The sequence below is a fragment of the Scardinius erythrophthalmus genome (assembly GCF_964197995.2).
Source record: "Scardinius erythrophthalmus genome assembly, chromosome: 12".
Lineage (NCBI taxonomy): Eukaryota > Metazoa > Chordata > Actinopteri > Cypriniformes > Leuciscidae > Scardinius > Scardinius erythrophthalmus.
This window is the reverse complement of record NC_138232.1, coordinates 6,988,230-7,005,169: the sequence shown is the minus strand read 5'-3', so window position 1 is coordinate 7,005,169 and position 16,940 is coordinate 6,988,230. Positions and strand designations below refer to the sequence as shown.

Below are 16,940 nucleotides of genomic sequence, written 5' to 3'. Positions count from 1 at the left end.
CTCAAATCAATTCCCACATTTGACACATTTGTAAGCCTTATTAATAGATTCAAATTCAGTATTTGGCATACTTGAATGACAGTGTGATATGTTAGGGGTGGGGGGGACTTATAAAGGTTGAATAAACGCTAAATTCTGAGGGAAAACATCACCATTCAAAACTTAATTTCTGAGGCTAATGTATATTGGGAACAGTTTACAAATTATCTGTGTGAACACATCCAGATTTACTACATTTGCCGAAACATGTAGTATAAAAACACTTATTGTTGCATAAAAATGCATAGTCTTTCACTTGATATTTAAATTCCTTTTTATAGAAAGAATCAAACAAACATTTTAGCATTTTAAGCAGGTGTGTAGAAAAGAACCAATGAAAATACGCATCAATTACAGAAGTTATTATAATCTGATATAATATTTTATAGTTTTATATAATGTGTTAACAATATAGAAAATAAAACCTAGTATTTTCTTTTTAAAACAATTACGAATACCAATACAACTCAAACAGAACCGATTCAGGGCCAAATTTCAGAATTCATGATGCATTCCTAAACAATACAAACAATCAGAACAAATTGATACCCCATTTGAAGTAAAATAAATATATATGGCATTAAAATTGTGTTACCGTATATTATAACACAAAATAATGAAGTCAGTTTGGTGCAAATCATTTATTCCTCTGGGATCATATTTGTTCTTACATTTTGTAAAAAATAGTTAGCAATAAAAGCTAGGGTAGGAGGCTGAAGTGAGGGGTAACAAATATTTCGCGTAACTGCATACAGTATATATACCATTCTTAGACACCAGAGTACGATGGTGGAACCATTTCACACAGAACAGTAACCTGAAACGACTTACTGTACAAATACAATGCTCACTTTGGCACAACCCTCTCTGTGATCAATTGACAGCACATTCAAACGATGGCACCTTACAACAATGCTTTAAAAAAAAGACCAATTATTATGTGATGCGCAACTGGTGTAAAGATATTCTTCACAACCAGCCAGGGCTACGTATGGTTACATGATTTCTAATGGCTAAACATGAAGCAAAACTTTGGAGTGTCGACTTTCTAAAAAAAAAAGGAAACATAATGGACTCAATTGATCATATGGGCTAAGTGCAAAACGTTCAGTGTGTGTCAAGCTTTGGGAGCGCTGATCTAGGGGGGTGGCGATACGTGAGTGATATTGGTGGTGGGGGGGAAGTATTTGTGACGCTGTACACTGGTGTCATGGGAGGTATTTGTTCAACAGCAAAAACTTTTGCTAAACCCATTAAAACAAGCTTGCAGCCCTCCTACAATACAGAAAAGGAGGCAGTCTCTTCAGCTGAGGTCAAACCGTGGCTTCTGGAAAACAAACAAATGAAAAAAAAAAAAAAACACAGACACATGTTTAGCACACTTCTCGAAGGACCTTCTCGCCTTGGCCCTGCCCTTGATTCAGGTATAGGTTCAAGTTTAGATATGGGCCCCTCGTAGCTTGTCTCTTGGCTTGTAACGCGAGCAGGAGCGGAGGCATGCCGTGTGTCTAAGCGTTTTGCATCTCTTTGCCGATCTTGTAGCTGAGGATCTTGTTCCAGTCGATCTTGGTACGGGTGACGGGAAGCTGCCGACGTAAGGCCTTGAAGGTGGTGTCAGACATGGTCTGGTAGTTCTCACTGATGGCCGTCTGGAAAGCAAACGGCAGGGGAAATCAAACTTCGCACATTATTGATTTGATCAGGTGATCAATTCATTTCATTCTCTATCAAGAGTAACATTCAATGACAGTACTGTAAAACAATGACTAACCAATCAAAATCAACTGGAAAACTAACCTGATATTCATTCTCAGCATTTTCAATGATTCTGACAAATTCCTTGGCAGTCTGTACCTCATTCTGTTGAGATGTAAGAAAAAAAAAAAAGAAAAAAAAAGATCACTAAACCACAAAAACAAAAGCACCAAATTAGCTCACTCATAATTCCTAACGGGAAGTTTCTTTTTTTAAAGGTATTTAATTTTTAAATTATGGTTTTATTTCATTTTGGTGATTTTCTTCAGAATTAAATGGATTTCCTGGGCAATTTCATATTTATTTCCTCTCTTATTATGTTCTCAACAAAGAAAGGAAGCATGTGGCGCTAGTACAACTTAACGATAAGCAAAAGGAATAAAACATCAGGTGCTTAACTGATGCTTTTTCTAATTTATCATTCTCGTCTTGCTATTGCACGCATTCGGAAATTGAGATTTGCAGTGAAAGTTTGAGGTAGCAAGCTGTTTAAATGAATATTATATTCTGGCAAACTGTACATCCAACATTGACAATTAAAGGTTATTATAATTAATAGCAATTAGCTTGAGCAAAGATTCTTTTACATATGGTTATTCTAATTGTACAGGCTTAAACAAAATCCCAATTGCGGAGATGTTAAATATATACTACTTTGAGTGTGACGATACTGGGTTATATTGGGTTCATGAGAACGAGACGATATTTCAACAACATTTTTAAAGCTCCAATATGTAGGAATTTTGTAATAAAATTTCCAAAAATAACTTGCACAGTGTGATATATTTCCTCCAGTTGTGTACTTACAATATCTCAAAAGTCTCCAAAGATTTTTTATTTCAGAGAAATTCCGATTTTAAATAACTGGCCGTCCCGGAAAAGAAATGTCGCGCCTCAGTGACGCAATATCCCTTTTTTCCGGATTTACCGGATTTTTTTTTTTTTTTTTTTTTTACAACAACTTTATTGAGGTTTTTTTTTCTTATCACAATAAACAATAAAGACGTCTGACAAAAAATAAAAAAAGAATAAAATAAAAAATATGACCCACCACACCGGAATATCGCATGGTCAAATGCGGAAGTGGTGGTTAAAGCGTTATAGCCATAGACTGTATGGTTATAGCTGTTATGGATCACGAACTCTTTGGCGAGTATGGAAGTGCCAACAAAACGAAAGCGTCCATATTCGGATACATTCAGACTGTGTGACAAACGGAGGAATAAAACCCAGATAAATATCGGCCAGGCGTTTTCGAGATGGAGAGAGCTGCGCGTCAATCTTGGACTTGACCGAGACTCTGGTCTCGCGAGTGTATTGATAGACAGGTAAGACATGCAACTGTCAATAATAGCACTTATAAACAAAGTTATATAGCTCTTTGTACTGTGGTAAGGCTTTTTATCACGTGTGGTGACCGAGCTTATGGCAGTACAATTAAATACAATCGGATATGATGTTAAAAAAATATATTTAGTCATTACTTGCAAATGTTCGTTCAAATTTACTTTTAGATATTGGTTTGAACACGTTACACAACACGGCATTAACCATAAAAACGTAAAACTGCACAACATTAACCAAACAAATCATTTGACAAATAGCTGTATGTTGTAACGGGATAATATAGCATAACATTTCACGTTCCTTGCAGTTCATTAATTATGATGAAATAAAATAATACGATCAGACATACAGGTAATACAAAAACGAATAAATTACCTCATCCGTGATCATGATTCATTAATTCCATGTAGATATATCGCTAGATGGTGAAAACGCATTAAAAAAAACGACATCTCCCATCGTCACCTCCTTCATAGCGTCATCAAGCTTCGCCTTTGTTATTGTTGAAACTGCGCCCTCTTGTGGTCAAATACCAAAGTCGCATACTGGAGCTTTAAGGGAAATGATGCACTTGGCATTGAGAAAGGTCACATGATTGAAACGTTTGCCATTAAAGCAGTGGTTTTATCTGGCAAATTTAGTATTTTTCCTCATTGATAGAGTGCACTGGCTTTATCTGAATCATTTCCCTTGAGGGTTTTTTGGTCTACGCACCATATATGAACAGTTATTAAGGAGCGGTGAGTTTTTGCCAATTTCTCAACACAATTTTTAGGAAACCTTCGAAGACAAAATATATGAATCAAAGTAAAAAAATGCAAAACAATGCAGGTGCACTTTGAAATGTTTTAAGTAATCTAGTGCTGTCACTAATGATTATGTTGTCAATCGAGTAATCGGTTGATTATTTAGATGATTAATCGGATCATGTTTGTGAACAATACCATTTAAAATGACTTAAAATTAGGGCTGAACGATATTCTGTTTTAACATCGACATCGCGATGTGCGAATGAGCGGTAGTCACATCGCCGGAACATGCGATGTGAAGGGTAACGTTAGTAGTACCCATAAGAGAACGGTAGCACACAGTAAACACGAGTTTGTTGTATGGCTTTTTGCTGGGGTGACATACGCGTTCTGCGTGCCTGCACAGTGATTGGTTCGCTGTGCCGCAGCTCACCGCGCTCACAGCCAACATTCAAAAATGCGCGACGAAGAGGATCCGCTGCAAAAAAAAGTCAAAATCAGCTATTTGGGACTAGCCTATTTCGTCTACAAAAATGAGGATGTTGACCAAAAAGAGGTAGGCTACTTTGCTGGAGTGTTATAAAGTTGTGGATGGTTGTCTTTTTTAAACATTCGTTTATTTTTCGTGTTCGCATTTATGAGGAAAAAACAATGTTACGTGACATTACGGACGCGACCGTTATGAAAGCGGCACTAAAAGACTGCTTTAAAACTTTCACAGAGACCTCAAACAGAAAGCACAAAGCCTTTCTTTAAAACGAATTTCGTTTTGTATTAATTGTATCTTAATTTTAATCAGTATTTCATTATCCAATTTCCTGGATTTAATAATGATTAATAATAATTAAATATAGCAGCCAGCGCCTGAACCCGAGATTAAGCTATGATCCATGAACCGAAACTCAGCGTAAAAGTAGCCTACTCGCCTCACACACCTAAAAAAAAAAAAAAAAAAAAAAAAGAAAGAAATATATCTATTATCTACAGAAATCTCTACTTTTAAACAGAACCATTAAAAAAAAAATATAGCTATATTTAATCTGTATGAAAAGTGCATTTCTCCCGATCACTGCTGCGAAGATCGCGAGTCAGTAGGCTATATTGTCAATTTAATCTTTACAGAAAACACTTGTTTAATAAACAATTAAAATGTCTCATTGTAATATTTTACATATTATTAATAATTACTTTTGCTGGGTCTAGGTGCCGTTTACATGAACACGTCACTGAATCAGCACAGAAAACATAATTTTTCAGGTCCTAGAACCCGAAGAACGTTAGGTCCTGCGTAGAACGTTCACCGAATTCTGAGAGAAATATGTTTCTGGAATAAAATATTAAGTGGCCTTTTTGTTACTTGTAATGAAGCTTGCTTATTAGTGAAATTATTAATAACATAGAATGGTAATTATTGACTTTAGCCTGGATTGATGGCTCGCAATATCGCGATATATATCGTTGGGAAAAAAATATCGCAATGTAATTTTTTTTCCAATATCGTGCAGCCCTACTTAAAATACATATATAATAACAATGAGGCAATAATAATTGATCCAAAATCAAGTAATCATGTGGTTTTATTGAACACTGTTAAAATACGTAATCTAGGGCTGTCAAAAGATTAATCACGATTAATCACATCCAAAATAAAAGTTTGTGTTTAAATAATATATGTGTGTGTACTGTGTATAACTAAATTTGTATATATAAATACACACACATGCTTGTATATATTTAAGAAAAATGTGTAATTTATATATAAAAAAATAATATTTATATATAATATAAATTATATATAAATATATACAGTATATGTATGCAAATATTTCTTAAATATATACATGCATGTGTGTATTTATATATACAAAATAATTATACACAGTACACACTCATATATTATGTAAACACAAACTTTTATTTTGGATGCGATTAATCGCGATTAATCTTTTGACAGCCCTATTATATACATAATATAAACTTTGTACATTATGTATTATAACAAATGCCTGCAGAGGGCGCCAACAGCCTAGTGAATGTAGTTGTTACATGACAGCATGATCAAACCCTTGTTTAATATTGGCCAAACAACTTTTCATTTAAATGTCCACATAATCTTTCATATTTGGCCAATTCTTTACGATAGAAATGCTACAGCCACTGTAATCTCTTAAACAAGAATATGTGGACATCAAAACATGCAAACTCAGAGCGAGGGTTTAAACTTATTTAGAAATTGCGATGAACAATTTGCATATTTAGAAACAAATTGATGCATTCTCCTGTGTTGGCATAGGCTTATAGTTGATTTGCGTTACAAATTTGGTGAAATGACGCATGCTGCGTTCCCAGATAAACGTTAAAGGCAACCTAAACTCACGCACGTAAACGATAACAGTGGAACAATCGCAATAAAACAAAGCGTGTCAGACTTTTTATGCGTTTCCAAATGCACGTTATTGGAAACCCAAACAAACAGCAAAGTTTCGCCACAAACTCAATGCTGATATCGTGAGACAGACTGTCACCTCGACGCTCGAGATCTCGTCACACCCCTATATACTATTGTTCAAAAGTTCGGAGCTGGTAAGATTTTTTTAAAAGGTTTTGGAAGAAGTCTTTTCTGCTAAACAAGGACACATTTATTTAATCAAAAATACAGTAAAAACGGATTTATTGCAACATAATGTTAGTTTAAAATGACTTTTCTAATTTAATATATTTTGAAAAAGCCATTTATTCCTGTGATGCCAAAGCTGAATTTTCAGCATCATTACTCCAGTCTTCAGTGTCACATGATCCGTCAGAAATCATTCTAATATGTGGATTTGCAGCTCAAGATAACATTTCTGATTATTAACAATGTTGAAAAAAAGTTGTGCTGCTTCATTTTTTTTTAAAACAAATTCTTTGATGAACAGAAAGTTAAAAAAACCAGCATTTTTTTTAAATAGAAATCTTTTGTAACATTATAAATGTCTAACTGTCAGGCAGCAACAGAGCTAACTATCAAATCCAAGAACTCAACAAAGCTCAGAAAACAAACAGTATTAGCAGATGTACTAAAAATACTTCATCTATCAATCCAGCGCCACACCTACTGTCATTAGAAATGTCATGCTTAGGGCAGCCGGCTGTTCCTTTATCAGGCAGGTTGTTTGTGTTGTACTGACTCATTAACAGGAAGTCTTGAGTTCAATGACTCCGTTTCAAATAACTTACGTTGATGACCAGAGACTCTTGCACATCCTTGTGGCTGACCAACTGCACGTTGCCATCCTCATAATAATGAACCTGGATCTTCAGCACTCCCACCACCTGAGCAGTGGGCTGAGAAATGGAGAACTTCCATTCCGATCGGCAGCGCCCGTTCCTGTGTGCAGAGAAATGGAGGAAGTTTAACGGTAATTAATCATACAGACAAGAAGAACAAGACTGACTGTATTTCTAGCAGTTTGATTGTGGAAAGAAAGCAATGTTGCATGCAATTCTGTATAATTATACTAAAAACCATTCACTATTTAGTTCCTAGAAATCTGTTATGGATATGACATCTCAAAGAAAGACGTTATTTTGTGCCGTTAAGCCACGTGTTGCGCTGTCTGTACGCGTGAAAGAGCAAAGCTAGTTTGTCAGTGCAGTGTGTAGGTGACCTTTGCTGTCTAGTGCACCTGTTCTCCATTCAAGACACATACTGTAATTGTATCTAGAAACAGTAAAGTCACGATCTGGGTGGGGCAGAGCTCATTCCACACATCTAAAGATCATATATCATAATTGGAACAAAGCCGGTATCTGCATCAGGCATTGAGCCTCGTTCAAAGCAAAGAGTGAACAACTATTATGTCTTTTTTTTTTTTTTACTTTTTACTTTAAAACGCAGAGACGTGGGTTCTTAAACTTTTTAACTTGAGCACTTAGAAAGCTGTGTCATGCGCGAGACGCTGCAAAAGACAAGAGATGCGAGTGCAACAGTCAAACACGTCCGTCTAGCTTGTTTACATAGAAAAGCAATGCAAATATAGTGCAGTGGAATAGAAAAACTTGTTTTGTTCGAACCGGCCCTTAAGAGTACCGTTTAGTACAATGGGCTCTCTCAACCAACTTGACCAGGTGCATCCTGGGAAATTCACACGTAAGCCCTATTCAAACTGTAATTGTTTTAAAGGGAATGCAAGGTATTTTCAACATTAACTGGGGTTAGTTTGTGATTTTATTGCCGTCCAAAACCAGATGTGAATGCGATAACTTGTTGATGTTGCGACAAACACAACAGATATATTCGCCTCAGAGAAGAAAGTACATGGATTGTATTTTGTCACACTTTTATTAATCTTGATTTCTCACTACATGTGTGTGCTTTTTCTGGGCAAGCCGGAGTAAGCTGCAGCGCTAATAGAATCTCATGAACATGCAAAGACGACAAACATCCAAGGTCAGGATAATTTAAGTAAAAAATAAAATGGGATTTCATGGGATCGTTCTGAGATACTTTTTTATTCTCCTTTTGTGGTCCGTGCATACAGCATTAGAACAACACCAGGGTGAGTAAATAATGACTTAATCGTAATTTTTTGGGTGAACTAAACCTTTAAAGCTCAAGTCATACTATTAAAAACAGGATAAACGATAAAGAAATTACCAGAAATTTTTGGGCTGAAACTGATGACCCTCGATACAGGCAATGATGGTTTGCTGTCCATCAATGGTTTTCGCATAAACCTAAAGACAACAATACAAGAACTGTCAGCAAACGTGTCTTACAAACTGCTTTATTAAACAAGCTTTTCCTTTAACATAAACCCAAATGAGATCTAGTGAACTCACAGTGCAGACTCCAGTGGGGTAATGGTCTTTGACATACGCCCTCAGAGCTTCGTCACAAGCATCTCTCCACGGCCTGAGGGCTGCCTCACCCTCATAAGACTGTAGGTCACTCGCCTCTTTCCTCAGTTGGTCAAACTTGAACGACTGTTTCTTACGAGGGTCAAAGAATCGGCCGTGGCCAAGGTCTCCATGCTCTGTGATCAAAACCTGCAGTTTGGAAGCAGTTTAAGTACAATTTAATACAATATTCCGTTTAAAATACACACTTTTTTCCTGCTGTAGATTTAAAGGGATAGTTCACCCTAAAATGAAAATTCTGTCATTAATTACTCACCCTCATGTCATTCCAAACCCATAAGACTTTCATTCATCTTCGGAACACAAATGAAGATCTTTTTAATTAAATCTTTTTTTTACCACTTTATCTACAAAATATTAATCTCCAACGCGTGTTCACGAGAGCACTACGACGCATGCGTGTTGTGTTTTGACACAAGAGCAGATGTTGTAGCGTGAACGCATGTCGGAGATTTCAGATTTTATTAAAAAGATCTTCATTTGTGTTCTGAAGATGAACGAAAGTCTTACGGGTTTAGAACTACATGAAGGTGAGGAATTAATGAATGAATTTTCCTTTTTGGGTGAACTAGCAGCAGATTACAATAACCAATCAAACTAAACACTAAACACTCTGAAGGCAGCCTGAGAGCCGAAACGTTTGCGTACTTTACCGCTTGTGTAAAATAAAAAATAAATAAAAAAACCTGCTGAATTTTGAGTGCGAATCACAGTTGAATTTTTTAATTAAAATTAAAATACTATTAGTTGTTTTCAACAGAAAATGGCATTAAAGGGATACTCCACTTTTTTTGGAAATAGGCTCATTTTACAACTCCCCCAGAGTTAAACAGTTGAGTTTTACCGTTTTCGAATCCATTCAGCCGATCTCCGGTTCTGGCGGTACCACTTTTAGCATAGCTTAGCATACATCATTGAAGTGGACAAGACCATTAGCATTTCTCTCAAAAAAATGACCAAAGAGTTTCGATATTTTTCCTATTTAAAACTTGACTCTTCTGTAGTTACATCGTGTATCAAGACCGACGGAAAATGAAAAGTTGCGATTTTCTAGGCTGATATGGCTAGGAACTATACTCTCATTCTATAGTTATAGTTCCTAGCCATATCAGCCTAGAAAATCGCAACTTTACATTTTCCGTCAGTCTTTTAAGCTATGCTAAAAGTGGTACTGCCAGACCCGGAGATCAGCTGAATGGATTCGAAACCGGTAAAACTCAACTGTTTAACTCTGGGGGAGTTGTAAAATGAGAATATTTCCAAAAAAAGTGGAGTATCCCTTTAACAATCCATTTTATTCCAGTAACGTGATGTATTTTAGTGAAACATGATATTCTCTGAGAAAAATTCTCAAAACGTATGGCAGGACCTAGTTTTATTCATTGATATAATGGATAGTTAGTTACAATCCATATTTTATTAGTCTTAAATATGAGTTTGCTAAAACAATGGCAAAAAAATATTTGGCTAAATAAAATTAAGGTTAAAATTAAGGTGACCGTCTAGGTGGAGTAATTTCATGCACATTTTTGACAAGCAGTTTCCAAATTAGTCACAGCATGTACAAATAACAAGGCTATATGAGACAGAGACCATTTTTAATTGTATAAATACTGGGAACTATATTCTCACTAGGCGTAGGAGCACAGCTACTTGGGCGGTTAGTTCCCAGTATTTATACAATTAAAAATGGTCTCTGTCTCATATAGCCTTGTTATTTGTACACGCTGTGACTATACAGATCACAACAGGTAAATAGGAAAATGTTTGCATTATTTTGTCACTTATTGGGATTAGTATGCTACCTTATCCATTTACATCCAGTCTTTGTGCTAAGCTAGGCTAGCGGTGGGTGCGTCAAATAACACTTACAGAACGCACAGAAATGAAAAAGGTATGTATGGACTTATCTAACTCTGGGGGATACTGTGAATAAGCTAAAGTCCCAAAAAGTCGGAGTGTTCCTTTAAAGAAAGTAAATAGAGGGTCCATTTCACTTCCTGGTGAACGTTAGGTGAACATTAATCACCTGATCTTCACTTCCATCAAGTTTAGCAGGTGTGAACTGATCCATGTTGTACTGGGCAAAGGCACTGTCACAAACAGAAAACAATGTTTAGTATCATATTTAAAATTTGCAACATTAACAGATAATCTCTGATTAATGATTCACAAAATGTTATCAAGGACATTTGATAAAGCCACTGAGCTAAATATATCACTTCTCCATAGATATATTCATAGTGTGAAGGGGATTCTGAACTGAAAGAGACACTGAAAACTGGTTGTGCACAAATGGCCTCTGTTGGACAGAATCTAGACTCCATTTTATAGTACCATAATAGTACAATAAAGACAGGCTACTCACTGAGCCGCCCCTTCCCTGAGCAGATTGTCATTATTGAGCAGTAGCCGCACATCTGAAACCAAAGAAAAGGCATCATGTGATATCATGTGAACATTATGATGTCAGCGAGTCAAGTTGCGACTTAAATATATAGTCATTATAATGTGATTCCTCATAACATGTACTACTATTCAAAAACTTTTTTATTTTTTTGGAAAGAAATTAATACTATTTATTCAGCAAGGATGCATTGAATTGTTCATAGTAACAGTATAATGTACATTTATAATATAACAAAAAATATTTTGAATACATTGCCATTTTGAACTTTCTATTCATCAAAGACAACAACTGTTTTCAACATTGATAATGATAAAAATAAATCAATTCTTGAGCAGAAAATCTGCATATTAGAATGATTTCGTGATAGTTTCAGGTTTGCATCACAGGAATAAAATACATTTGAAAATATACTACAATAGAAAACTATTATTTTAAATTGTTATAATAACCTTGCTGAGCAAAAGAGACTTTTTTTTTTTCAAAAACATTCAAAAATCTTAAGATCTTAAAATGAAGTGCACAATATGCCAGGTGTGCTTTTCTGTCTTTATGATATCTGTATACATTTTTCATGAACGTTTTACCATTGAAGACTTCGTTGAACTCTCCAGGGGGAGCATGGATGACAAAATTTGCAGCAATGCGGACCTGTGGAAAAAGAAAAGTAAAACTTATGAAGAAAGTGCGAGCGCTGCATACACATGCAAAATTCATGTCAAGTGTTTATTCAAACCCTAAGCTTCCAGAAAACGTCTAAAACCTTAAAACAACCCCAAGAAAAACGGTCACTTTTGAGAATCGTTGGGGTGTTATGCATATACACACATTTCCATAGACTCTAAGAGCCACAAACACTTATCAGCTGAATGAAGCCAGTATCTATGCACTTCCTTTGAAAACAGGTCAAATGGTGCCTTAGCAACACACTGTGCCCACATCGGGTCACTCCTTAGAAGGCGGCAGGGTTGAGGCTTTTCTTAGCAGTGCACATGTAAGCATTATGGGCCAGGCAGTGACACCGAGTCCTGCTCTGACTCCCATTCTGGACTCATTCCAGTGGAAACCACTTCACTGACAAACATAACAGACTAACAAACAAATACAGCAAAAAAACAAAAAAAAAAAAACACCTGTTGAGTATATTTTGTCCACAATTAACTGAGAAAAAAAACATTTGGTTACGTTATTTGGGAATGCAATGGTTCAAATCCAAATTGTAAGAATGATCAAACCATCTAATGAAGAAAATATGTCAACTTACACATCGTATAACAACTTGCAATTCTATTGAAAGTGAAGTTATCTAGGATACCTAAAAAAAAGTTTTGTTTCTCCAAAACATTCTTTGCATCAAGGCTAAAATATGTGCAACAAAATCATGCCTGATCTTGACGTTTTTCTGATGGTTGTTCTGATTGGACTCTGGGTTGTTCTCTTGCATAGCATTTCTAAAGCCTAAATTTGATCTGTATGTAGAAATAAAGCACACATGCACATTTTCAGACAAAAAGAATTTGGTGTTTTTGGTTTCATTGTCCAATCAAATGTTCAAAAAAGTTAACCTTTATTACTGATAGGCGGTGAGGTAAAATTAAAGGGATACTCCACTTTTTTGGAAATGGGCTCATTTTACAACTCCCCCAGAGTTAAACAGTTGAGTTTTACCGTTTTTGAATCCATTCAGCCAAACTCCAGGCGCTGGCGCTGCGTCATATCATTACGCCTGCTGGACTCATGGTACAGTAGGGCTGGGTGATATGGACCAAAAGTCATATCCCGATATATTTAGGCTGAATATCGATATACGATATATATCCCGATATTTTTTCCGCAAAGTGAGAGCAAATGTTCAGTCAAAGTCGAAGCCAAATATGACATGTTAAAAGTAGTTTTATTGAAACCAGCTATTTCAGTGAACAGTTATAAAATCAAATGAATAAATAATAAACAGGTTTCTTCACCTTAGGGCTGCACGATTATGACAAAAATCATAATTGCCGATTATTCCCTTCGAATTGTTATTTGCGATTTATTAATTATGATTATCAAAGTTTACATTGAATATATATAAACAAATTTTGTGTAAACATGTTATAATTTGCCTATATATACACACATATTTATATATACTTTTCCCCTTTACTTAACATGAATTGTAAGAATATGACTAATAGTAAAGACTAGTAGGCTACTAATAAATAAACATTAGGCCTATGCTAAAGCTATTAAATAGCAGTCCCAAACTAGTTTTAGTTAATGCAATGTTGGTATGAGCCACTACAGTCATTTAAAAATATAAAAAATAACACAAAGAAAAATAGTGGCATTTTGGGGATAATATGGAAACGACAGTTACCATGGTGAATACACAATATTAACAATAACGGTTAATGAAACATGGAAACTGGTAAATAGAATGAAAATTATGCTTGCATTACTTTTATTTCGTGTAATTTACAACGTAACGGCGTTGCATGCTCGTAGTTTCTTTTGCACTTGATCAGTGAGGCGATACCCAGCGCGCGCAGAATGAGAGTATAGTTCCTAGCCATATCAGCCTAGAAAATCGCAACTTTTCATTTTCCGTCTGTCTTAATACAAGATGTAACTACAAAAGAGTCAAGTGTTAAATAGGAAAAATATCGAAACTCTTTGGTCATTTTTTTGAGAGAGATGCTAATGGTCCTGTCCGATTCAATGATGTATGCTAAGCTATGCTAAAAGTGGAACCGCCAGACCCAGAGTTCGGCTGAATGGATTTGAAAATGGTAAAACTCAACTGTTTAACTCTGGGGGAGTTGTAAAATTAGCCTATTTCCAAAAAAAGTGGAGTAGAAAATGTAAAAGACATGAGGGAAAAAAGCAACCCACGCGTAGCAGCACAAACAGCCTTCTTCAGGGTGTGAAAGGGTTTTTAAAGGGTTAGTTCACCCAAAAAAATTAAAATCTGCCATTAATTACTTGCCTTCATGTCATTCCAAACCTGTAAGACTTTCGTTCATCTTCTGAACACAAATGAAGATCCTTTTAATGAAATCTGAGAGCTTTCTGACCCTTCATTGACGGCTACACAACTACCACTTTGATGCTTCAAAAAGTTCATAAAGAGATTGTAAAAATAATCCATATTAAGCAGTTTAGTCAATTATCTGAAAAGACTTGATCGCTTTCTATAATAAACAGATTTAATTTAGGCTATTAAATATTCACATATAACCATTGATCAGCAAACATAAACAGAAGCTCAACCGAACCTGCTTGATGCACAGGAATGAACCTCATTGGTTCTCGCATGTGAAGCGAACACGCTTGAGCTTCTGTTAACCACAACTGATGTGTGAGTTGATGAAAGTTCATATGTGAATAAAAGCCTAAATTCAATCTGTTCATCATATAAAGCGATCGAGTCTCTTCAGAAAATTTGGACTAAACTGCGTTTTACAATCTCTTTATGAACCTTTTGAAGCCTCAAAGTGGTAGTTGCGTAGCGGTCAATCAAGGGCCAGAAAGCTCTCAGATTTCATCAAAAAGATCTTCATTTGTGTCCTGAAGATGAACGAAAGTGTTTGGAACAACATGAGGGTGAGTAATTAATGACAGGATTTTTATTTTGGGGTGAGCTATCCCTTTAAGATTTCAAAGCAAAGTAAAATAGTGTGTTCAACATTATTATCCTATACGTATGACTAATAATATATATATATATTTTTTTTTATAATTATTTTCATCTTTTTTCTTTACATAAAAAACTGTGCCCTCAAGTACAGGATAAGTTAGGCAATCTTTATCTCTCACGGATGTTAGACAACATATCAGGGCTATCTAAATATCACATCTACGCTACTCAATCTTCAGCAGTTTGCAGCTGCAACAAGCTTTCCACATCTAAGCATTTCTGAAATGCTTCTTTCCTCCTTCAACTGGCCTCAACACGACTGCTTATCATTTGCAGAGGTGGAGGGGCGAGTTCGCGCATAGGGAACAGCCCGTAACTCGCGTCGGCTTGTGGCAGAGGGAGAGCGCGTGAGACCGGAAGAGCCGCGCGCATGTAAGAGCATGCAGAAAGAGGGCTGGGTCACCGACACTCAGCTGAGAATACAAACAAGACCAGAGCTGAGGTTGCGCCCCTGTTTCAGTGCAAGGAAAGAACTTCCCCTTGGCCTCAGTCAGCACATAAATCCAAAACGGCAAATGAAATGAAGCCATTTATATATGCGATAAGATTAGAAACAAATACACATACATATATATAGCAACAGTGATCTAAAATAAGTTTGTTATACGACACTCGACTGTCATAACATGTTAAGTTATATGACAGAGAATAAAAAGTGCATTACTGTAAATATACACGATGTTATATACAACACATAAATTGTTAATACTGATGAAGTTATTTCCCCCCTTATTTAGATACCTCAGCAATCAGCCTCTACGAATAGTCCGTAAACTGACTGGGGGAGTCCGGAACCGCTACTATTATCTAATAAAATACACTTTATACAAGTAAAAAATCATATTAATCGCAAATCTCAGTCACCTTCTAACACAGTCTAGCGTCTCTGAGAGTGCGATCTTCGATTAGATCGAGTTTCAGTTAGCCTGCTAGCTTCCTTAGCACACTCTTCATCGCGGATTTTACAGACTTTAAAACATCCATTACGCATAATAATATATATGACATGTTCATGAGAGTATAAAAGGTGTACATATATTAATAACAGACAAGGGAAGATAAATCAGGGAGCCTGAATAGATAATCATATACCTTCTCCTCGTCGGAAAGCTGTTCCTCAAAGTCCGCCATCTTGGCTCAATTGGACCTGCCCTGTCAAAGTGCACCACGGGAAACCAATCGTAAACATGACAAAATAGTTAAAAAATGCATATTTACCTACTCAACGTAAAGTTTGTTTGTTGCACTCTGCGACGTCTGTCACGTAAGTTTGAATGACAAATATATTAGCGTAAACGTTTTAGCAGAAATGTCTTATTTTATTTTATTTTTTATAATGTTTTGATTCAGTAAAGACTAAAAAAAGTTGTCATTCATGTTTTAAGCGAAATAGCCATTTACAGTATTATCCAAGCATATAACCTGTAGAAGATTACTTTTGTTTATTTTTTTGTAGCCTGTTTTATTGTTTGTGCTCTTAAATTTCCTTTAAGTATGTTTGTTGTTCTCAGTAACAAATATATATATATATATATATATATATATATATATATATATATATATATATATATATATATAAAAGTATTTAAGTATATTATATTTAAAAATAAACACGTCTTGTTTCTATAATTATGATATACCAACTGTTTAATGAATGAATGAATGAATGAATGAATGAATTTAATTTGTACTGAGGTACTGGTATTAATATAATGGTATTAACCCTGTAACACCCCTTGTTGTAAAATTACAACGTTACATTTAACCATCCTTAAAAACAATCTGTTATATATTTTTTTTTTTTTTTACCACATTTACATAGTCATTGGGTCCTATTGTTCAGTCTCACAATGCTATTGGATCATACATTTGTTTATAAGTCCCGCCTTATGGCCATGAACTCACACAACACCTCAAGGCTTCCTTTGAACAACATCTCTTTGTTTCAATAGACTGGATTCATCAGATTCAAGTAAGTAAAATGTCTTTTATATTTTTTTTGGTTGTTATTGTAATGTCTAGAGCATGTACATATGTAGTTATTGTGTAATAAATTCATCAA

At 35.5% G+C, this 16,940-nt stretch overlaps 1 protein-coding gene across 1 annotated transcript; it reads right to left on the bottom strand.

Annotated features, from left to right (window-relative positions):
• Nucleotides 1–295: 295 nt before the first annotated feature.
• capza1a (capping actin protein of muscle Z-line subunit alpha 1a) lies at nt 296–16,067 on the bottom strand. The gene is made up of 9 exons (XM_081380264.1): nt 15,971–16,067; nt 11,787–11,850; nt 11,161–11,212; nt 10,822–10,885; nt 8,715–8,921; nt 8,530–8,609; nt 7,110–7,260; nt 1,837–1,899; nt 296–1,688 (listed from the first exon to the last, which is right to left on the bottom strand). The coding sequence occupies exons 1-9, from the start codon at nt 16,007–16,009 to the stop codon at nt 1,548–1,550; spliced, it is 861 nt and encodes a 286-aa protein (XP_081236390.1). The 5' UTR covers nt 16,010–16,067; the 3' UTR covers nt 296–1,547.
• Nucleotides 16,068–16,940: the final 873 nt, after the last annotated feature.

What these genes read in the sequence shown, in the direction of transcription:
- capza1a (XM_081380264.1), bottom strand. Translation starts at nt 16,009, where the DNA reads ATGGCGGACTTTGAGGAACAGCTTTCCGACGAGGAGAAG. An exon ending in ACCCCACTGGAGTCTGCACT is followed by an intron (nt 8,610 to 8,714) that starts GTGAGTTCACTA and finishes TGTTGTCTTTAG; the next exon opens with GTTTATGCGAAAACCATTGA. An exon ending in TTTCAGCCCAAAAATTTCTG is followed by an intron (nt 7,261 to 8,529) that starts GTAATTTCTTTA and finishes CTCTGCACACAG; the next exon opens with GAACGGGCGCTGCCGATCGG.